The sequence below is a fragment of the Lepidochelys kempii genome, chromosome 7 (genome assembly GCF_965140285.1).
Source record: "Lepidochelys kempii isolate rLepKem1 chromosome 7, rLepKem1.hap1, whole genome shotgun sequence".
NCBI lineage: Eukaryota > Metazoa > Chordata > Testudines > Cheloniidae > Lepidochelys > Lepidochelys kempii.
The window spans coordinates 18,821,912-18,844,916 of NC_136386.1; the positions used below are offsets into that span (position 1 = coordinate 18,821,912).

The following is a 23,005-nucleotide window of genomic DNA, read 5'->3' on the forward strand; positions in this document are numbered from 1 at the left end:
CTCTCTCCACATATACCTTGAGACTCAGAGTCTCGAGGGTTTTGGGCATCCTTTAATAGATTGAGCTAAAGGGTTGAAGACAGCAGGCAGTGCAGTCACAGCGGTAATAGGAACAACTGATCAGTCACTTGAGCATGCAGTGATACATGGCCAGAGGGGGATGAGGAGAAAATGCATTACAGGGAGACAGATCAAATCTCTATCCAAGAGGGAACAAGGACAAATGGAAGAGGTTTCTACTCCCTATCTTCTCCCAGAAGATGAGAAGAGGGGGCGGATAGTGAATAGGCCAACAGCAACAGCTGTCCTGCAGGCTGACAGCACCTCTGCAACTGGGTGAATACTGAAGGACACCCCGCACCCCCGTGCACTTTCGAGTCAAATATTACACCAGTGGTCCACAAACATGTTGGATAAAGATTGCCAGGGAAATGAGACATATACCACTGTACTTTCCAATAGTTCTTTCAAGAGAACTCAACCCTCTTCATGACCCCCGCAAAATTCAGCACTGCAGAGACATTCCCTGGCTGAAGGAGGGCTAAACGAAAATTTGAAAAGGTTTGTTGGCATATGAGTCACCGAATGCAGGGGCTAAAAAAAATAATTGACGTTTCATTTATTTGCTGCAATCATAACAAAGTGGAAATGAAATTATGTCCTTAAACCATTTCAATTTTAAGTGGCCAAATAAATCAACTAAATTAATTAGAGACTGGTTTAGGGGAACAAGATAAATGTCAGATGGCTAAATCCTGACAAGGATTCTCTGCAAAATAAATCAAACTGCCCTGGCAGATTGAGCAATATAGTTGGCAGAAATGCATCCACAGTAGTACATAGTAGTGTAGCACTGGTTTGTCCATATGATAATATCAAGTTGTGATCTGCAAAAAACAGGAAGGCAGGAATAAGATTAAACTGAAAAGAGTGCTAGCAGTAGGTGGACTTCTACAATAAATGATCTGAATGGGAAAAGATCCAGTTCTCCTGGTCATGCAGTTAAATTCTCTCAAACTTACATATTTGTTCTTTTTCTACCTTGCCTCTACACTTATAATAAATTGGAGGTCACCTAGGACCTGACTATTGTCACTATGCAGCACACTATTGAGACAGACACGCTGACATACATGGTCTATTTGTATTGTGGTAGCACCTAGGACAGTGGTTCCCAAACTGGTTCCGCCGCTTGTGCAGGGAAAGTTCCTGGCGGGCCGGGCCGGTTTGTTTACCTGCCGCGTCCGCAGGTTCTGCCGATCGCTGCTCCCAGTGGCCGCGGTTTGCTGCTCCAGGCCAATGGGGGCTGCTGGAAGCAGCGGCCAGTACGTCCCGCGGCCTGCGCCGCTTCCAGCAGCTCCCATTGGCCTGGAGCAGCAAACTACGACCAGCGGGAGCCGCGATCGGCCGAACCTGCGGACACAGCAGGTAAACAAACCGGCCCGGCCTGCCAGGGGCTTTCCCTGCACAAGCGGCGGAACATGTTTGGGAATCACTGACCTAGGAGATTCAGTCATGAATCAGGCATTGTACAAAAATCTAAGAGATGGACTCTGCCCCAAGGAGCTTAGTATTACTCCAAACGCACCCTGAGTAATATGATCAGCAGTCACTTGGACTTACTTTAAAAAACAAGAAAAACTTGTATGTTTTTTATTTGAAAAAAATGCTGTTTGTGTTTAACTTGCATTGAGTTGGAAGACTGGGGCCAGGATCTCATCCCCCGTAAATGAACAATGAATTGACTAGAGAGGTTAGCATGCAGGACTATTGTACTGGGAAAAAAAGTTTAAAATCTAGTTCTGTAAATCCGACAAATACTCAATAAAGCAATGTATTGTCTTCATAAAAATGTAAAAACCTGCTATAATGCTGAATATTGAAAGAAACTCGCCACTCTCATCCATCTCTGAACTGATTTAATCACCGAGGTGACTAACGGTAGCAGGATGCTCACATGGCTCTGATGGAGGTTTACAATCTCCCTACCTCTAACTACTATTGTGGCGGACACTATCACTAGGAAGGAATTTAGCCTTCCTGTTTGTCTGATGGGGGCAGGATATTCATTTAAGATTTTTTTTAATGATATGGATAATCCTAAACTGTTGCCCCTCAGATTGGCAGCTTCTTCTCAGACTTGACTATTAGCATGTCTTCAAAGCCCATCTTTTTGTAATGCTTAGCACTAGCACCGCACTTTTAACTCTACATCTCCCAACGCTACATGTAAGTGGGTTTCCATATCCATGCTTTGCTGATAGGGACACTGAGTCACAGAAGAATTAAGAGCGTAATTTGCACAACAGCTGGGGGTGCCCAAAACTTCTGAAAATCTGGCTCCGAAAAGGAAAGACTGCCACTGATTTCAACAGGCTTTCTGATCAGGCCGCAAAATAACTTATTGGATCCCCTTGGACAAGTCTACAGCAGACCTAGGGCGACAGCCTGGGGCCTTCTGACTCTCAGCTCATGTCCGAGCTCGGAGGGGCCCGGCCCGGAGCGCGGCTCGGCGAGGAAGTATCCCTCGGGAACCAGCTCTATCTCCTGCCGATGTGCTCGATTAGACCCCAAAGCCACGTCTGCCGTGAGCCCTACAACGCCAAGACGAGCCGGCCGGGCACGCTCAGGAGGAAACACCCCTCAAGCCTGGTGGGCCGCCTAGTTCCCATAGCAACAGTCCACCGCCGAGTACTGCGCATGAGCGAGAAACTAGGCGCCTGCGTCGCACGCACTCACGTCAAGACCTCGGGGAAGAAGAGGGGGCCCGACCCGGAAGTGCTTGGCAGCGCTTGACTTCCCGGAACCGGAAGTAGCGTTGCAGGCGTGCGTGGTAGTGCCTGTTGGCGCCGGTAACTAAGACGTGCGGTGCCTGGAGACCGGTGTCTGTGTATCCCCCTCCAGCGTTGGGGCGGCCAGAGCTGCGTCCTTGGCAGGCAGCTCGGCCGGGGGGGGGTCCAGGAGAGCAGCGTCCCCTGGGAGCGGGTTGGGGGTGAGCGGCCGTAGGGAAAGTGGGGAGCCCCCAGGAGACTCGGCGAAGCCGTGCCCACCCCGGCCTCTGAGGTGAAGTCTCTGCTGGGGGCCACCCGCCAGCCCGCGCTGCCCTGAGCCCCGTGGGGTGGGAAAGGCGGGAGCGCGTCCCGCCCCCTCCCCAACTAGCGCGGTAGGTGGGTGGGTTCGCTGTGGCAAAGCGGGAGCTAGGTGGCGGGGAGATCCCCCAGCTGCTCGGGCAGCATTGCCCTCAACAAACTGCTTCAAAGAGCGCTGGCTAGTGGTAGGAGTGTTCCCCTTGCATGGTGAAGGCTCAAAATACATAGGGTTTGACATCTCGGTGACCTGGCTTGATCCACACTGGTCTTTATTCAGCGCCTCCTCGCTCAGATGAATAGCATTAAAAGTTGACTCCTGTATGCCATGCTTAGGCCATGTTTTTCTTTGCAGAAGTGCTACTGCCACTACCTTACAATCCTTCGGTACATAATAGACCTGCACGGGGGTCTGAAGTGCTGTAAAAATGTCAGATATTGAAGAGGCTTCTGCCACCTTAGCTGAAGTGAACCTCGATAACACCCCTAAACCTTTAACTGAAAACTTAGAAAGTGATCCCAGCTCAAGCCTGAAAGATAGCGTGGTCACGATTGGAGCTACTGTACCAACTGGCTTTGAGTTGACAGCAGCAGATGAAGTGAAAGAGAAATTAGGATCACAGTCCAGAATAAGCAAGGACCGAGGGAAAATCTATTTTGAAATTTCAGTAGAGAAACTTTCACAGGTTTGCATGTTTTGTTCCTTGGGTCATTTTTCTAGTTTAGGAGTTTATTAGTATTCCTTTCTTTCTCTTTTATCCTGGGCTTGACCTTCTGTCCCCCCTAAAATACACATTTCTCCTTTAATGTACAGGACAGTTCTAAATGATCAATTAGTGATTTTCTATATATGGATTGAGTATTATGAATGTTAAACATTGAGTGTTCATTCTTCAGAAGTAGTGCTGGGTTCATTTCTAATGTTATGATCCTGTTAAGTTAATGATATATAATGCTTTTTATCCTGAAGGACTAATTCTGTGCGTTCAGCAACTATTTCACCTGCAGCTGAAATACAGCCACCCCTGGACTCAAACATGACTGCTATTAAACTGCAAAACTACACAACTTGTAGAATTTTTTAAAGATCTCATAGATATCCTATTCTTTTTATTCCCTTGACCTTTGTGACTAAACATGAAAAGAATTTTTAAAAATATAAATAGTTTAAGTTCCCCCTCATTATCAAAACATTCTAGTATTAAAATCTACCACTTAATATATATTTGAATACAAATTATTTAAAAACCCTTCCCTCCTTTACTTACATTTCAAGAACTAAGTTCAGATTTTTTTCTTCGACAACAGTAAATTAAGTCAGATGCAAATAACCTGAAACTGTGCAAGGAGTTTTTCTCCCCATTCTACCTTATGTCTTTGTGATGATCACAGGTGGTGCTGAAAAGGAGCTATGTGCACACAAACAATAGTAGTGGGAAAGAATTTACAGAAACTAGAAATATTTTTAGTTTTTACAATATTAAAGCATCAAATAAATATTCAGCCTCAAAATAGTTGCACTGCTGTACCTTAAGTCTAGATGTAACCAGACCAAGTTTTAATTACAGACATTTACCTATGGCTAGTAACATTACCATTGTTCGTAATTTATTTTAGGTTCATCGTTTAAGATCTGTGGATAATTTATTTGTTGTTGTTCAGGAGTTTACAGATTATCAGTTTAAAGAAACTAAGGTAAGGTATCTCTGTACCCAAATCTTCAGATAGGTGTGATTTTTTTTTAAATAAATGAAAATAAAAAATAAACATTGAATTCCTCATTAAAAAAAATTTTCTAATGTAAGAGTAGATTTAGAATTATTAGTCTTGGGGGAAGGGATTGTTTTAAGGGATTGTTTTTTATTTTGTGTACCATACACTTTCCAGGTTCCTCTTAAATGTTTGTTCAAGTGAAAGAACCACCAGGTAGTCTAGCACTATTCCATATTAGTTGCATATTTTGCTCAGGCAAAGTCCAGGATTGGAGTAGATGGGGTGTTGCGGGTCAGATTGAGGTGCATTATCAAAATTGACAGTCCTTTAAATAATGACTTCTTAGTCCTTTAAATAATAATCATATGCATTCCTTATATAGCACTTTTCGTCAGTAAATCTCAAAGTGCTTTACAGAAGGAGGTAAGTATCATTATCCCCTTTTTACAGATGAGGAAACTGAGGCGGGGAGTGGGATATGACTTATCCAAGGTCACCCAGTAGTAAATGAAAGTTGCCTATAAAATTTGCCAAAACACATTATTGAATATTCTGGTGATCCTGTGATCTTTTACAGGAAGATACTCTAAAGGATTTGGAGGACCTGGCTAAAAAACTGCCCTGGATTGACCCTTTGAAAGTATGGAAGTTAAATACCAACCTCAAGAAGAGAAAGACAAAACATAAAAAACAAAATCAACAGAGTAGTGCAAGCAAAGAAAAGCTGAATGATGATGGAGGAAAGGACAGAGCAAATCAAAAAGATGCTGATAAAGAGTTGCTTGACCATGCACAAAATACCCCAGGCTTGAAATCTGCTGAACAGAATGCAGAAGAGACACAGGAAATGATCCTAGCAGATGACCAATCAGATGGCAAAGATGAATTCCTGAATATAACTGGAAATGAAAACCAAGCTGGCGACTGCAAGAAAGGTGAAGCAGAAGATCAGGTGCTGAAATTCCGTGTTACATGCAATAGAGCAGGTGACAAACATAGTTTTACATCGAATGATGCAGCAAGAGACTTTGGTGGAGCTGTGCAAGATTACTTCCAGTGGAAGGCTGACATGACCAACTTTGATGTGGAGGTACAATGCACCAGTATTTTTCAATAATATTCACATATATTTACACCTATACATGAGTTGCTGCTTTACTTCAGAACCTTCATGTATCTTTGCTTAAGCCAATATGTTTATATGTCACTACCACTCCAGGGGAAAAAGTTGTTTCATAGTAGAAGCAATGACATAATTTTATTCTAAGAAATCAAATTTAACTTAATTTCTGTGACTTTCAAGTTTAAGGGGCTTGTGTGTATTTTTTAATCTCTTGTAATTAGCACCTGTGATACTTCATACTTGATCACAGTATATAAGTACCCACATAGATAACATAAATTTGATAGTGGGCTCTTTAATCTACCAGGCAAAGGTATAACAAGATCCAATAGCTGGAAGTTGAAGCTAGGTAAATTCAGACTGAAATAAGGTGTAAATTTTTAATAGCCTAATTAACCATTGTACCAATTAACCAATTTATAAGGATTGCAGTGTATTCTCTATCACTGGCAATTTTTAAATCAAAATAGGATGTTTTTCTAAAAGAGATGCTCTAATTCAAACAGGAATTAATTCAAGGAAGTCCTGTGGCCTGTGTTAGCAGGAGAGCAGTCTAGATGATCACAGTGGTCCTTTCTGGCCTTAGAATCTATTAATCATATGTGTATGCACCAGCTGAACCGGAAAAAATATTCATATCAGGGACTGAGTAGTTATTGTCAACTTGTGGTTTCTCATTATGGAAAGTTGGAGACTTGAAAATTAGGTTCAATCTTAAATGAACATTTTTTGTGTGTATGGGGCAGAGGGAGGGAGAGAGAGACCTGAAATGAAGCATTTATGTTGGCTCAGTAGCCTTGAATAAGTTCTCAGTGTTCCCTACGGGTTAGGGTACAATACTGGGAACCAGGAGAACTGCTTTTTATTGTTGTTTTGCCACTGATACCCAGTATCTGCTTCATATCCTCATTTTACAAATGAGAAAAATACTTACTTCAAAAAGAAAAGGAGTACTTGTGGCACCTTAGAGACTAGTCTCTAAGGTGCCACAAGTACTCCTTTTCCTTTTGTGGATACAGACTAACACGGCTGCTACTCTGAAACCTTACTTACTTCAGAGGAGCATTTAGCTCAATGTTGAGTGCTCTGCAATCTTGGATTAAAAATAAACTATGTATGTGCAAAAATAATGAGCTTTAGACAGACCCCAAAATATTAATGAACTTGAACATTCACATAGCACTTTCTTCCTAGATCTCAAAACTCTTCATAAACATTACTACTTGTAAAGAATCCTGTAAGACTCAAGCATAGTGTAAATATTTAAGTACACTATTTAAAATTTGTTACTCCTACATAGTAGTTAATTTTATCCTAGGTTCTCTTGAACATTCACAATAATGAAGTAGTGGTGGGCATTGCATTAACTGAAGAGAGTCTTCACAGAAGAAATATTACACATTTTGGACCCACAACTCTTCGATCCACCCTTGCTTATGGTATGCTAAGGTCAGTGCAGTCATTTAGTTGTATATTTTTCATTGTTATGTAATTTTGTTCTAGAAACTAAGCTCCTTGATTCTTTTCTGAAAAGTCCTTCTTAGTTACAAACAGACAGAGCTCAAACAAACATCGTGAACGTTTTGCAGCCCAGGAAAAGTGTGCCGTGACTATAGCCTATGCTCATAACACTTGTTATTGGCATCCTTCAACATATTTTAACATGTCACTGTATATAAAGTTAAACAAACATTGTTTTCAAGTGATTTCAAGATTTCCTTACTTTGTGGGAATAGAATAATTTGAAGAATTTAAATAGTTCTCCAGTTTACCTTGTCTGTAGAAACTTTTGCATCTGCTAAAACTTTCCTTTAATATAGTTTCTTCTGTTCTTCAGGCTCTGTGATCCTCAGCCAACTGACATTATAATTGATCCAATGAGTGGAACTGGAGCTATACCAATAGAGGTAATCCTTCTTTTGGTCTTTATTTAAATTAGGAAAGGGGCCTAAACAGTGACATAACTGAATCCTGTGTATTTTAAATGAGTCAGATACAAGCTTACTGATATTCAGCAAGTGAAGCAGCCAAACATCAAAGATCTCGACTTTCAAACAACTACAAATAATATACTTACCCTTAGTGGCTTCACCTTCCTCATGCAAGCTGCAGAGGGAATTAACTAAATTCCAGAGTATTGTTAGGTCATTGAAAATGACTAATATATGAAATAGATATATTGCAAGGAATATTGAAGCTGAAAGTTGTCTGTTACGGGTTTATTCTGTCATTTACAGGTAGGTTACTGTTTTCTTTGGGTCTTTTTAATTCACCAATTCCAGCATAACAGATTTTATCAATTTTTTTTTCCATTTTCAGGGGGCTACGGAGTGGCCTAGCTGTTATCATATTGCAGGTGATAACAATCCACAGGCTGTGAAAAGAGCAGCAAATAACATCTGCTCTTTGTTGAAGAAAAATCAGAATAAAGAAAGGTAAGAGAAGTGTACGTGGATTTGTGGCACAGCTGTTTGTATAAAGAAATCCCTTTCTCATGGATTTGTTTCATTTTGTTTTTAATATATTCCTGTTTGACATAATACCATGGGTATTTTTTATTTGAAAACCTTTTTGAAGTAAATCATGCCTGATATTGAATGCCTTTATTTGCAGTGGTACTTCCTGGGGCATACCCATAGATACCATTCAGTGGGATATCTGCAATCTCCCCTTGAGGACCAGCTCTGTGGATGTTATTGTAACAGACATGCCATTTGGAAAGAGGTGCAAATCATTATTTTGAAATAGTTTTTAAGGTTACTGTATTTGACTGAACCATGTAGCAGTATTTCCTGTTGCTACTACCACTAAAGGTCTGCTAGAATTTCTAGAGTCTCTGACTCTGCCATAATTCTTGTCAGTACTTTTATAGCCTTCATCTTCAAAACACTTCACAAATTCTGAAAATTCACTCTGGTTTGAAACATGGTATACAATGTTTAATCCAAGCATTTCTAATTTTCAAGCTAATCAGTGTAGCAATTTTAAACTATAGATTATAAAAGCTTCTGCCAGTTTCATGGTGGCTTTTCTAAATGCTTTTATATCGTGTTTTTGGAGGGTTTCATAGAATACCTTGACTCATAATAAATATATTCAGTAAACATTGATAAAAGCCCTTATTTCATTCAAGTGCATACAGTTACAAGACATTCAGAATCACATTTTGATTTCAAATAACTTATTGGAAACTTCCATGAAATAGCAGCAACTAATGTATTGCAGTGATTTGTCTGAGAGCCAGACCTGCTTATTAATTCAGGAACCTAGATTTGGGAGGAGGGGTTCGGGTGGAGAGAAGATTGCAAGTCATTTGTAGTTGCTAGATGTAACTTAACCATGTTACTATTGCTGTAACTTTTAGTGTACTTACTACTGGAAAAAGCATGTGGGTGTTTTTTCTATGAGGTAACTTAATTACTTGATTAACTGATGGAGTGGAGCATTAGTAAGACGTCCTTTTATTGGAAGTAAAGGTGGAAAGGAAAAGGAAAAAAATATCAAACTAAGCCCTGCAAGAAAGACTAACTGAAAAGGAATTGTTTTCAACTGCTCTGCTCACTGTACAAGTCTAAATTTTCATCCTAGGATAGGATCTAAAAAGAAGAACTGGGATCTCTATCCAGCTTGCCTTATGGAGATGAGTCGCATCTGCAGGCCTGGGACAGGCAGAGCTGTGCTACTTACCCAAGACAGGAAATGTTTTGCCAAGGTATAGAATCAGATTGTTCTTAGGCATTTCTTTTAGTGATTTTTTTTTACTCTTATAAACACCCTCAAAGACAGAAAAGTCAACTTACGCATCAGGCCTAAAACTGTATTCAAAATGAATGGATATTCAAATTTAAAATGTTCTTTCTGAACTAGATACTAGATTCTCTTCTGCAGTAAAGTTACCTTACAGATTTCACCTCCCTTTCTAAGGAATATATTTCTGCTGTTTAAGTTTTAAAAGTGATTAGACCTAAATTACAAGGATGAACTTAATTAAAAAAAAAATGTAAAATTCATGCTTCTGACAATATATTATCTGTATATTTATCCACCATGTCATCCAAGTCAAATTGAATCATTACTACAAATTTAGAGAAATTTACCTTTCAAATTGGACTTCCTTGTCTTTCAAATTTCTAGGCATATTACAAAAACTAAAAGCACACACATGCTAACTGAAACATCTTCAGACACTCTTAGGAAAAAAATACACCCCAACATCTCCCAGCTCCCTTCAAAAAATCAGCCCAACTCCACAACAGACTGATTCTCTTCATATGTCCTTTGCTCCTCCCACTCTAAAAGCCTAGGAAAACTGAATTACTAAAACATAACATATGGCACACTGTTCAAAGGTCAGAAAAGAAATTTAAGTACAACTACTTATACATTCAGGATCCCCAAGCGTTTGACCTGTACATCCCAAAAGTGAAGGATCAGTGTGTGTATTCTCAGTATAATAAATTTACCCACAAAATGATAAGAACATTAAGGTAGCAGAGTCAAGCACTTAAGTTAGGAAATATGAGAATTAAAATTGCTTGTGCAACCCCCTTGCATATATGCATTATGATAATCTTGATGCGCATCATATAGGAAGCCCATGGCAGAGCCAGGAATAGAACACAGCTTTCCTAGACCTGTATCTTAAAGATAAGAAAACTTGCTTTCTTTTTTTGCATGCTTCTACCTAATTCACTGTCCATGCTGTGTACAGAAGGAGGCAGGGGTCTGCACAAAAATAGTATGTGATCATATCAGAGTATCAGTGCACACACCCAAGGTAGTGAATGAAGGTTGCATGAGCAACTTTAATTCTAGCATTTCCTAATTTTGCAACATGAATATTCTTTTACATTTCAAGTTCCTGCTCCAATGCATGGAAGTGCTAAAAGAAATGTTTGGGAGATTTTTTTTTTTTTTAAACATTGGTGCAGCTACCACTTCCCCAACCTCATTCTTGGAAATGACAGAAAAATTTTCACTGAAGCTTTCTTTAAAAAAAAAAATCACTTAAGGAAGAGTGAAAACTTCCTGGAAAATTTCAGCTTTGAATGATTAAAGTTTGGCAAAAATTAGTCTCTGAACAGAGGCTCATAATGGAAATTGTTAGGCAACCTTATTCATAGGCTTCAGCTCCACTTATACTAATTTTCACTTTTTTTTGTGTGTGCATTGTAGGCCTTGTCAAAAATGGGACACTTGTGGCAAAAGGGTCATACAGTCTGGGTGAACGTAGGGGGACTTCATGCTGCAGTTTATCTTCTGAAACGTACCTTGGAAAGAGCAGGAGAGAAACGATCATACTGGTAACCCACCTGTCAGCAAACATACCAGGCAGCATCCACTTGCCGGAATTTCTTGGAAAGCTGTTTGCTAGAGTATATGCCTTAGATTTCAGGTCTGCCAATTCCTAAGATCTTGTAAGGAAAGGAATGTGTTTAAAAAAAAAATGTGCACATACATTCTGTTAAGAGAATACTGGTCCAGGGATCAGCTTGAAAAGCGTCATTTCCACTGTGTACTCTGGAACCTTTTTATTTGAAACCAAAGTAGAAAAAAGGCAAAATCTACCAACAGAATTACGAACTTTTTCCTGTGCGTATGAATCTGCTTTACCATGTTTGTGGTGTTCTTCACTTGAATGTACATGTTTTCATGTTCACCAGGGAACTAGCAGGGTAACTTCTCAAAATGGTAGAATTTGTGTGAAGATCTTAAGCTGCTGATGTACAAGACTCCTGAAGGCTGTCTTTAGTTTGAGGGCTTTTTTGGTAATAGTGTTGCTTTATGGAAGGATTTTTTTCCAATGGAGAGAGATCTCCTTTTTGTTTCATTAGTTAATATCATTGCCAAAATGTAAGAAGACTAACACAAAGTAGTGCCTCCATTTATGTTTTGTTAGAAATGGCATCTGCTTTGCAGTACAGTACCTTGATACTGCTGTCCCTGTTCTCACCTGCTACCTCAACTAAGTGCTAATTCAATAAATGTTTACGTATTATGTATCCCTACTGTAGATGGGGTGGAGAAATGTAAAAAAGGGCCTTAGCAAAGTGTTTAATTTAAAAAATTGTGAAATACTGTAGCACTCTCTTCATATACTACTGCATATTTCTTATGTTTGGGTGGACAGATTTAGACTAGAACATGACGGCTGAGATACATTTTAATTCAACGGGCTCACTAGGAGATGCTTTTGCTGTGCTACCACCTCAACTGGAATGAATGCAAGCTGTAAAAGTGATTTTTTGTCCCTACTGTAAACGTACAATAAGTGGCTTCTCAAGTTTGCCATCCCTCTTGTACTGGGGTAAAAATGATAGTAACAGTTTGTCAATCATCATCTTCAAAGAGTTATGCCATCCGTCGCTCTTGAAAGTGTTTAAGGGTGGAAGAGTAAATATTAAAGTTCTAGATGTTTTGGATAAGAGTTGGGTTCTTTAGGATTTTTCTGTCTTAGTTACATTCATTCCCCATTTCTTGTTCTGCAGTAGACTTTCATGCAGCCCTTAATACCTACTGAACAAGACTCTTCATATAGGAAATAAAGCACCACCATTACAATTCTAATAAAAAGGGTATTCTGTCCCTCTATAATGCTTTTGCTCTTACAAGCACGTTTGTCCCCCATGTGACCATGGCAAGGTATCATTCAGCCACAGTTCATGGATGTTTTGTTGTTCCTCAAAAGTTTCTTGTTGCACTGAGCTTTTACTTTATGATTTTACCTGAATATAATAAAGTCTTAACATAGATTAGCTTGCATTTGTTGTGATTTTATTTGCTATCATTAGCTGTAACAAAGAACAAGCTTAAAGTAACTTTAAATATTTCAAATGTAGAAGCAGCAGCATCAGTTTTCTTAACAGAAGATTCAAATAAAATCAGTAACATGCCACTCATCCCTTCTCTCCTAGACTGAACCATCAAGTAAGGATATTTTCTTGAAATTATGCACTCTAATACCACAGGAGGAAAGCAGTCGTAACAGATTTGAGTCCAAGGATAGAAAACAGGCATTTTACAATATTTTAAATACATAATTATAAAAACAGTTGCCAACGAAAGTGAATGTTTGTTTTAAGTAAACAAGTAACTGGAGGTCAGAATATACTTCTGATTCAATTAAATTACATACACTAACGCATGATTTTGACAGGTTTGAAAATGTAAAACAATCAGCTAACAGTAAAAGAAATAAGGTACAACTGAAAAGGTTAATTAAGGCAGTTTATTTTAAAGGTAAAACCCAGGGTGGTGACAACACGATAGCAGCTTCTTCACTGTTTCTTCCAAGGCTGTCAGCCTGTTTGTTCATATAGACTACAGAATTCTACAACCTCGGATTCAACTTCAAAGTGTTTAAAATAGTATTCTTCTGCTTTTCACTACAGCAAATTCTGCATTTTTCATGCACTATTTTTTCCAGCAGCAAATATTCTGACCCTTTCCTGTAGGGTTTTTTCCTGATTTCTCTCCCCAATGGAGTAGTAGCCTTTTTGTACAAGGGATACCACACAAGTCTAAGGCCTGGTCTACGCTACGGCGTTAGGTCAAATTTAGCCACGTTAGGTAGATTTAAAAATGACTGTGTCCACACAATCAACCCCGCTCTGTCGACCTAAAGGGCTCTTAAATCAACTTCTGTACTCCTCCCCGATGAGGGGAGTAGCACTAAAATCAAACTTGCTGGGTCAAATTTGGGGTAGTGTGGACGCAAATCAACGGTATTGGCCTGCAGGAACTATCCCAGAGTGCTCCATTGTGACTGCTCTGGGCAGCACTTTGAACTCTGATGCACTAGCCAGGTACACAGGAAAAGCCCTGGGAACTTTTGAATTTCATTTCCTGTTTGGTCAACGTGGCAACTCAGCAGCACTGGTGATCATGCAGTCCCCCCAGAATTGTAGAATGTTTCTATGCTTCCCCTATCATCTCCGTCCCTGAGGTTATCGCAGATTAGAAGGCGAAAAAAACCACACTCATGATGACATGTTTTCCTAGCTTATGCAGTCCTCCCGCACTGATGGGGCACAGCTTAATGCATGGAGGCATTCAGGGGCAGAGGCCAGGAAAGAATTAAGTGAGCATGAAGAGCAGACACAGGATGCGATGCTGAGGCTAATGGGGGAGCAAATGGACATGATGATGCACCTGTTGAAGCTGCAGGAAAGCCAACAAGAGCACAGACCCCCACTGCATCCACTGTATAACCGCCTACCCTCCTCCTCATGTTCCATAGCCTCCTCACCCAGATGCCCAAGAACGTGGAGGAGGCTCCAGGCACCCAGCCACTCCATTCCAGAGGATGGCCCAAGCAACAGAAAGCTGTCATTCAAACAGTTTGATTTTTAGTGTGGCTACAATAAGCCATGTGGCCTCGTCCTTCCCTCCTCCCTCACCCCATCCAGGCTACCCTGTCAGTTATCTTTTTTTTTTTTTAATTAATAAAGAAAGAATGCATGGTTTCAAAACAATAGTTACTTTATTTCAAAGGGGGGAGGGTGGTTGGCTTACAGGGAATTAAGATCAGCAAAGGGGGCAGGTTTGCATCAAGGAGAAACACACACAACTGTCACACCGAAGCCTGGCCAGTCATGAAACTGGTTTTCAAAGCCTCTGATGAACAGCACACCTTGCTGTGCTCTTCTAATCGTCCTGGTGTCTGGCTGCTCAAAATCGGACACCAGGCGATTTGCCTCAACCTCCCACCCCGCCATAAACATCTCCCCCTTACTCTCACAGATATTATGGAGCAAGCAGCAATAACAATGGGAAGTTGGTTGCGTTGAGGTCGGACCTAGTCAGCAAACAGTGCCAGCGAGCTTTTAAATGTCCAAAGGCGCATTCTACCACCATTCTGCACTTGCTCAGCCTATAGTTGAACTGCTGCTTACTACTGTCCAGACTTCATGAGCCATGGGAGCAAGGGGCAGGCTGGGGTAGGTGCAACCGCGTGATGCTCTCAGCTGGGAGAGCAGTCTGAGGCATAAGCCTCCAGCTCGCATGATATTCCAGGCAGGACTGAATCTCCATGAGAAGAAACTTTAAAGAAGAGAATGACCTGGAGTCTCGGGCTCCCTTTTGATGCTCTAAGAGGAGGATAGCCAGGTCTGTCCAGGCGCCCCGATCAACCTCACTGAGGTCTGCCATGAGCACCCAGGAGGCGTATGATGGTTATCAGTCCTACTGCACCGTCTGCCGTGAAGGCAACGACCTGCTGCTGTGTAGCAATGCATTATCGCGTCTGCCAGCAGCACCCAGGAGATATACGGTGACAGTGAGCTGAGCGGGCTCCATGCTTGCCATGGTATGGTGTCTGCATGGGTAACCCAGAAAAAAAGGCGCAAAACAATTGTCTGCTGTTGCTTTCACCGGGGGCGGGAGGGGCACTTGACAACATGTACCCAAAACCACCCGTGACAATGTTTTTGCCCGATCAGGCAGTAGGAGCTTAATCCAGAATTCCAATAGGCAGCGGAGACTGCGGGAACTGTGGGATAGCTACCCACAGTGCACCGCTCTGTAAGTCAATGATAGCCACGGTAGTGAGGATGCACTCCACCGACTTAATGTGCTTAGTGGGAACATACGCAATCGACTGTATAAAATTGGTTTCTAACAATCGACTTCTATAAAATCGACCTAATTTCGTAGTGTAGACAAGGCCTAACTCCGCTATTGTTAGCATCAGCAAGAAGCAGTGTCATTTTAATCCAATCAATCATACTGAAATGCGTACCATCAGTAGATAATAGCTGCTATGATACTCCCAGCCAGGGGGTATTAATTATCTAGAAGAAACTTACTTCATGCTCCTTCACTTGTTGATAGGAGTTGGGTAGAAGAATGGTACAGATACCAATGGAGCGTGTGTACCAATCATTCAAAACCAGATGTCTGTCATAGAGGGAGTTAACATGAAGGAAAGAGTGTTTTTAATGATTTAAGAAATACAGGGAAAAACAGTTCCCTGAAAGTTTTCACCATTGTAGCCTACCCTAAAAATGAAGAAACTACAGGCCTGATTTAATACCGCCATCTTTCACAAGATTTTGTGGTCTGGAGATGGACCTTTTAGCCGCTTTAGTGGGTAGTGACCTGTACCTTATAGCTTCACTGTTGACAGAAATTTGTGCACACGTCAGTTCTTACACCATGTGTAAAGCCCTTTACTCATATAGGAATGCTGAAGCAGTTTGCGTTTCAATTCAATCTGTTGAACTGTGCTCTTTAAAGCTGCTTTGCGAAAAATTTGCCATTGTATCTCCTGCTGCAGCTGTTCCTTTAGCTCTGCCTCACTGGGATAGGAATGTTCCTGTGGCAAAGACATTAGGCCCTAATCAAAATCTCTCAAGCAGAATGCGTGGTGAAAACCTCCTCCCCATCTTCCTTTATGAAAAGGATTCATTTCCATTAAAATGAGTGTATAGTGAAAAAATGCATAAGAATTCACTGTATTTTTTGTTGAATTTAGATGAGACTTTGTGACTTGTAGTTGCTTGTCAGAAGCCAAACTTTAGAAGTCAAAACACTTATGAAAAACATTAAATATTCCATTAATGCATATTTCAATCTACATGTTTGATTGTAACAGTTATTTGTGTTGTTAGCTACATAAGTTATCCAATCAGGGTACCAAAAACAAGCCCACAAGACTTGCTAACCACCAGCAAGTTTGAATGTTTGTCATGAGCTAGTCCTACAGCAAAAACATTGCAGAAATTTGAACTTCAAATAGACAAAATTCACTAAATATGTAAACAGAATATTCAGTCATCTAATTTTTTCCATTATAAATTTATATGCTGAAGGATCTATAAAGAAGGTAAAGTTTTGCTCTGAAACACTTTCCCTCAGTGAAACATTACAAGTTCTTAAATATATAAAGCCCTATATAGATTTTGTATTTTACTATCACTTACTTAGTTTTGGCTGTTTTGGAATCAGCTACTGCAACTTCATAGCTTTTGGAAAATGCACATTTTAACCTCGTGCACATTCAAGATGCTTAAATATTCTATTTATATAGAGCACCTTTCATCTGAAAGCTTTTACAAATCATATATTACAGCTGAGTGTACTGCTCCCATAAGAAATGCTGCAGATCATATTGTACTACACTAGCAGGAGGGGAAATATGGTCAAGGACAAAGGAGAAAACTCAAGATGTCATTCTATATAGATTCTTATACCATGCTGTTCACCATAATATCTGAGCACCTTCCAGTAGTACATTAAGCAACATGACTAACATCTATCATGTCCGCTCATCCTCCCAGGTGGAGAACCACGTGCACGTGGAGTGTTTTGGTTTGGTTTATTGGGGAGGTAAGTTGTGCCATGGGATCTCTAATGTTAACAGACAGCAGATAGTGATCTGTTTTAAACAGGATACTTCATGGAATCAAAAAGAAAAGGAGGACTTGTGGCACCTTAGAGACTAACCAATTTATTAGAGCATAAGCTTTCGTGAGCTACAGCTCAGTGAGCTGTAGCACACGAAAGCTTATGCTCTAATAAATTGGTTAGTCTCTAAGGTGCCACAAGTCCTCCTTTTCTTTTTGCGAATACAGAATAACACGGCTGTTACTCTGAAACCGTTCATGGAATCAGTTTATCCACCACAGAACAAATGAAAAGGTTTGTTGACTATGCTTTCTCTTGACATTTTAAAACCTGAGCTTTAGACTACATTGCCACTCACTTAGATTTAAAAGATCAAGTGACTGAAGTGCTGTTAAAGACCGAAACAGAAATCTACCTTTAAACAAAGATAAACAAAACACAAAGATATATTTACAATCCCTCAGAGAGTTGCTCAATGTCTAACACCGGTTTGACTAGATCTTATTTCCAATCCACAATGAAGTATTAGCCGATTTTCTAAAACAGATGACCGTGCAACTTGCACAAGGAACAGCTGCAGTGAGTGCTAAATGAGCACCACAACTGCTGGGACAACATTTTCAAAATCAGGTGCCCAAAGAGTCTCCTGAATCCATATTCAGGTGCCTAACTAAGTGGGATGATTTTCAGAGGTGCTGTGTATCCTGCAGCTCCCAGTGAAGGCACCCATTTTTTAAAAGGCTACAGAGTTAAAAAAATAGTGGGCACCCTCCCTGGTAGCTGCAGAAAGGAAGAATGACCTGGTGGTTAGGGCACTAGCCTTGGAGTTAGGAGACCTGGGTTCCAGTCCCTGCTTCACCACAGACTTACTGTGTGACCTAGGGCAAGTCACTTAGCCTCTCTGTGCCTCAGTTCCCCATCAGTAAAAGGGGCATAACAGCATTTCCCTTCCTCAGAGGGCTATTACAAGGGTAATATATATTAAAGATTCGGAGGTTTCCTGATACTATGGTATTGGGGGACCATATAAATACCTAAGATAGGGCAGATAGATTACATGAAAAAAACATTTTATACTAAGAAAAACACCTCCAAAAAATGGAGAAATTGTCAATTGCACCCAGTTCTGCTACACAAGCAGATAGAATTATCATATGCATAAAGATTGTATCATAGCAATCGGCCTAACCTCTGAGTTTTTCCTTTTCATGTTAGTCTAGAAAAAAAATGGAATAAGTTATTCTTAATGACAGTAAGTTTAATTAAGATTTTGAATTCTGTAACCGAGAAAAAGATGACAAGGCCAAAACCCTGTTCTTAACTTAAAGGTTTGCCACAAACTGCTGCCCAAGCAACAGTTTAGTTTCACAAAAGTAGGTACAACTGCCAGGTATAACACTGTGTGAATGAATGCTGCCAAAACCTGTGTCATTTTCCAGAAGCTTCCTGGAGCAACTGAAACAAATGTGGGCTAACGTCCATGTAACATTAGAGCCGGTCTGCTACCAAAATGCCTTGAAGATGGGAGGAAATTCCCAGGTTCTAAATTAGCCCAACATAGTTAGCTTTTCTCACACGCTCATGTTTATCAGGAAATTGCCATCAGCTCAAACACCCAGTGTTCTCCTTGAGTCTAAATCCAGACTGAGGCTCCTTGCATGCAGAATGTAAAACCATGTTCTTTTGTTACTACATTGTTGAAGTTAATAAAAGGAGGCTAACACCAGATATTGGCACGTCACAATAACCATCCACTTTTCATAACAAAACTAGGCAGGTTTCCATTTCCTCCTAAATGAAAACAGCCTTTGTGGAAGACTCATTTAAAAAGGAAAAACTCAAACCAGACCTGACTGCAGGTTACATAATGGAAGATGCTTACACTCTTTTTGACAATTCTTCAACAAAAAAACTTCAAAAAACAGACTTCAATGAGAAACTGCAGAACTGGAATTAATTTGCAAACTGGACAACATCAAATTAGGCCTGAATAAAGACTGGGAGTGGATGGGTCCCTCTACCGATACTCTCACCTTCTTGTCAACTGTTGGAAATCGGTGACGCCCACCTTGATTGCACTGGCCTCATTAGCACTGACCCCCTCACTTGGTAAGGCAACTCCCATCTTTTCAAGTACTATATATACACACACACACACACTTTTTATTTTTTTATATATATATACACACACACACATACACACACCGCTTACTGTACTTTTCACTCCATGCATCTGATGAAGCGGATTTTAGCCCATGAAAGCTTATGCCCAAATGAATGTGTTAGTCTCTAAGGTGCCACAAGGACTCCTCGTTGATTTTGCTGATACAGACTAACATGGTTACCATTCTGAAACCTTACACTCTACAGTGCCCCATCCTTTGGATTTATTTTTATAGGACAAAACAATCTAGAGCTCATTATTTTGCTTACTCATTTAACAAGGCCATCCTCACCCTACTGTTGAAAATGCTATTAAACACTGTGTGCTTACAAATCAAGACTTTGGAAGTGACATTCCGTGCTGTGTTGCTAAGACTCCCAGAGCTCACAGCTCCGCTGCTCATGGGAGAGAAGGTTATGGTGGGTTTAAGCCACCTTTGCACCCTCTGGATCCTAGGCTGCAACAAGAGGCCTGTCTAGGTTATGGCATTCCACAGTGCTGCCCAGAATCTCTGTACTGGTTGGTGCTCTGGACCTCTAAGACAGCAGGACTAGCGAGGGGGTCCTCAGGAGGCAGCCTTATGCTGACTACCACAGTGCCTGTGGCAGGGGAATCCTTCCCCAGCTAGAAGCAGAACTTTTAGGGCCCCTCTTACCCAGCATAAAGGGATTGAAGGATTGGGGCAGGGTGACGAGGATCCCACCCTAGAAGAAAATTTTACTTGTGGTTTATGATAATGTTGATTGGCTGTTTCTTTGCTGCTATGCTCAAAGACTGTTAAATCAAGTAACTACTGCTATGTTCTGAATTACCTCTTTCTATCCCCTCAGATTTTTTGAAAGCACATTCATGATTTTAATGCCTAACATGATTCCACAACGTGTGCAATTGTGCAAACAGCACAAAGTATGGAGATGCAAAGCTAATCTAATTTAGTAAGGTTGGATAGTCATAAAACAAACAAATGTGTACTTACTTTTTTTCGCAGCCTCTGCAGAAGATCTTTGGAGGCATGATGCAGGTAAAACTTCTTTGAGATCTTAAGACACTCAGCTCCATTGCTAACTACACACAAATTTGGCTGATCCTCAAAAAGAAAGTCTAACAGTCCCTTAAAGGTAAGAAAATTGAAATAAGCCAGACCTGTTAAAACCCACAATCCCAGCCTCTTGCCCCTATCCACTTTCAGCACAAGTCATGCTCATTACAATCAAAATCCCCTACCATTGCTGCAGTTCATCCTGATTACTGGTGGGCCATGTTGTCTTTTATCTGTAACAGTATTTTATTTATTATACTGCATTAGGAACCCAGGGGGCTTTGGCCAGAGCGGGTCAATATATTAATAAATGCATCGGGTGAAATTCAGGTCCCAATCATGTCAATGGGAGTTTTGTCACTGACTTCAATGGGGCCAGGATTTTATCCCTTAGGATCGTCTATCCTCCAAGACACGATGCAGTTGTCTATCCTGGTGAGAGCTTGTGTCACTTCTGCAGTGTGGTGTATACAGAAATATCATATAGAAGTGCATTCACTAGAACACACGTGTCTGAATGAACCGGGGAATCTGCCACCAGCTTAACATAATAAATCTTAGAAACACAGAAATCAGATATCTAGTGTTACCGAATCTGCTCCCAAGCAGTGAAAGACTATTCCCTACAATTGGTAGTGTTTTGTCAAGCTCAGTTTTAAATGTTGTAACAGTGCTATCTTGAATAAGAATTGAATTGCAATTATGTCACACCTACATAATTGGAGAAATAATTCAAGGGAAACATTTTTTGCCATTACTTTGACCCCATCTACACAACTATAATCTTGGACTGTCCAAAGTTCTAGTTCAATTACAGAAGCATAGTACCATCCACAATACAAATTTTAACTATGTTGTAACATGGTCAGGGAACAAACATGATGTAACCACAACCCCGACGCAGGTATATTTGGAGTAGACAGGCCTTTGTTAAAAATTACTTCGAAGAAAATGCGCCTTGACTAGAACCATATTCTGTAAACTTAAATCCTATTGGTAAGTGTCCCAGCTCAGAAGGATCAGAGATAAAATAAAGTAACAAGAAGATTTCCTAACATTTTGAAAGACTGATCAGGATGATTCAGAGAGTATATCTCTCTGATTGCAGCTCACGTAGACATACCTAAGCTAGCTTTAATTTTGTTATCTTGAGTATCAGAGCAGCGAATCTCTGGCAGCACATTGTGATTGCTGTAAACCATGAATGGACAAAAGGACACCAGTGAGTGTAAGCTGAGTCACATGCGTTTTTTAATGGCAGCCAAGAAGGAAGGCATTTTTCTTTCAGTATGGAATACTCACAAACACAGATCCCCGCGGCAAGGTGTCTAGGGCAATGATCACAGGAGTGTCTGTCCTGCTTGTCAATAAAGATTGGTGAACTGGTTAAAAAAAAACAGCAAGAAAAAATTAACTTATTTAATTATAATATGTATGTAAAAAAATCTGCATTTTTATCTTCTTCGGTTTTTAAACTATTTATTTACAATTAATGTAAATACATATAGATTATAGCACCTGTGCCAGCCTGACACTCAGCATCTTTCCACCTCCCCCAATGCTGGGGCTGAATTGGCCCCCACTGTAAATTAGAGTAATCATAAGGCTGCTTTAACTTGCAATGGCCGTGGAGCTTATTAGCTGTTAGGACAATGGCTAATCCCCAGGAAAATGTCACCTAGGAAATGGCTAATTTTCTAGGGTTTTAGGTGGTGCTGTGTCGGGGTTTAGGCCAGGATTCTAAAATGGAGCAAATCCCAATCTGCCCCCCCAGAGCAGGTCAAAACAACACTGGCTAAAATGCCAACAGCCTCCCTATAGTAGAGTTCTTACTGCTAAGGGGGGGAAAAAAGTCTAACACAGGTAAGGTCCAAGAGTTTCAGCCTAGCAGGACTGGAAAAGTGAAAAGTCCATTGGGTAGCAGTGAAGCACTTCCAAACATTCACTCTAAGAAGAGCCTCACTATAACCAGGTTCCCTATATGCAGGTACCACTGCATTGTGTATATATGCTCTTCTCTGATGTCTGCATGGGTGCAAAGGTAATGTAGTTAAAGTGGTACAATTTTTGTATGTAGACATGGCCTACATCGGTAAAGTGTGGATGCAGTTATATCAGTATAAAGGTGCTTATACCAGTATGGCTTATTCTCATGCAGGAAAGAAAATAAGCTTTATACTGGTACAACTGCATCCACACTAGGGGTTGCACCAGTAGAACTACTTCATTTAAAAAAAAATTAAAAATCACCACCCCCCTAACAAAAATAGTTATACTGATACAAAAATGGTACACAGACCATCCTTAGTATGGGAACTCAGATTGCTAGTGTTTACAAGCATACCTAGAGAAGAATTCAATGGCTTATCTAACAACCTTGCTGAATATCATTAGGGTGTTTTGTCATACTCACTGCCAGCTTCAGCTTGCATTATTCTGTTGGCGGGAGCTCTGTTGCTTAGGCAAGAGTCATCTTGAAAAATCTTCAGTACAGAACAACTTCCCTTTAAGTACATGAAAGGTAATTTAAAAAT

The 23,005-nt window shown here is 40.5% G+C and overlaps 2 protein-coding genes across 9 annotated transcripts in view; one reads left to right on the forward strand and one right to left on the reverse strand.

Moving 5' to 3' along the window:
* The first annotated feature begins 2,764 nt into the window (after positions 1-2,764).
* Positions 2,765-12,677, forward strand: THUMPD3 (THUMP domain 3 tRNA guanosine methyltransferase). 6 transcript variants are annotated; one of them, XM_073351225.2, is made up of 10 exons: positions 2,765-2,852; positions 3,442-3,772; positions 4,704-4,781; positions 5,377-5,889; positions 7,241-7,371; positions 7,760-7,829; positions 8,242-8,357; positions 8,536-8,646; positions 9,511-9,634; positions 11,098-12,677. In XM_073351225.2, exons 2-10 carry the CDS (start codon positions 3,515-3,517, stop codon positions 11,227-11,229), a joined length of 1,533 nt encoding a protein of 510 aa, XP_073207326.2. In that variant the 5' UTR covers positions 2,765-2,852; positions 3,442-3,514; the 3' UTR covers positions 11,230-12,677. The 6 variants fall into 6 exon arrangements, with proteins under 6 accessions (XP_073207326.2, XP_073207330.2, XP_073207332.2 ...); XM_073351228.2 differs by lacking the exon at positions 2,765-2,852 and adding an exon at positions 2,861-2,992; XM_073351226.2 differs by lacking the exon at positions 2,765-2,852 and adding an exon at positions 2,975-3,063.
* A 402-nt stretch (positions 12,678-13,079) lies between these two features.
* Positions 13,080-23,005, reverse strand: part of LOC140914116 (uncharacterized) — a 33,270-nt gene continuing 23,344 nt past the window's right edge. For all 3 annotated transcript variants that reach the window (XM_073351216.2, XM_073351219.2, XM_073351221.2), the window contains 4 exons: positions 22,885-22,975; positions 21,774-21,853; positions 20,409-20,543; positions 13,080-16,237 (listed from right to left, as the gene is read on the reverse strand). In XM_073351216.2, the coding sequence (XP_073207317.1) occupies positions 16,064-16,237; positions 20,409-20,543; positions 21,774-21,853; positions 22,885-22,975 (480 nt within the window). In that variant the 3' untranslated portion in view covers positions 13,080-16,063. The remainder of the gene's footprint in view (positions 16,238-20,408; positions 20,544-21,773; positions 21,854-22,884; positions 22,976-23,005) is intronic.

Bases quoted from the DNA above. Each gene is read 5' to 3' on its own strand.
- THUMPD3 (XM_073351225.2), top strand. From the start codon at position 3,515: ATGTCAGATATTGAAGAGGCTTCTGCCACCTTAGCTGAAGTGAACCTC. The intron at 7,372-7,759 runs GTCAGTGCAGTC...TCTGTTCTTCAG, and splicing joins CTTGCTTATGGTATGCTAAG to GCTCTGTGATCCTCAGCCAA. The intron at 9,635-11,097 runs GTATAGAATCAG...TGTGCATTGTAG, and splicing joins ACAGGAAATGTTTTGCCAAG to GCCTTGTCAAAAATGGGACA.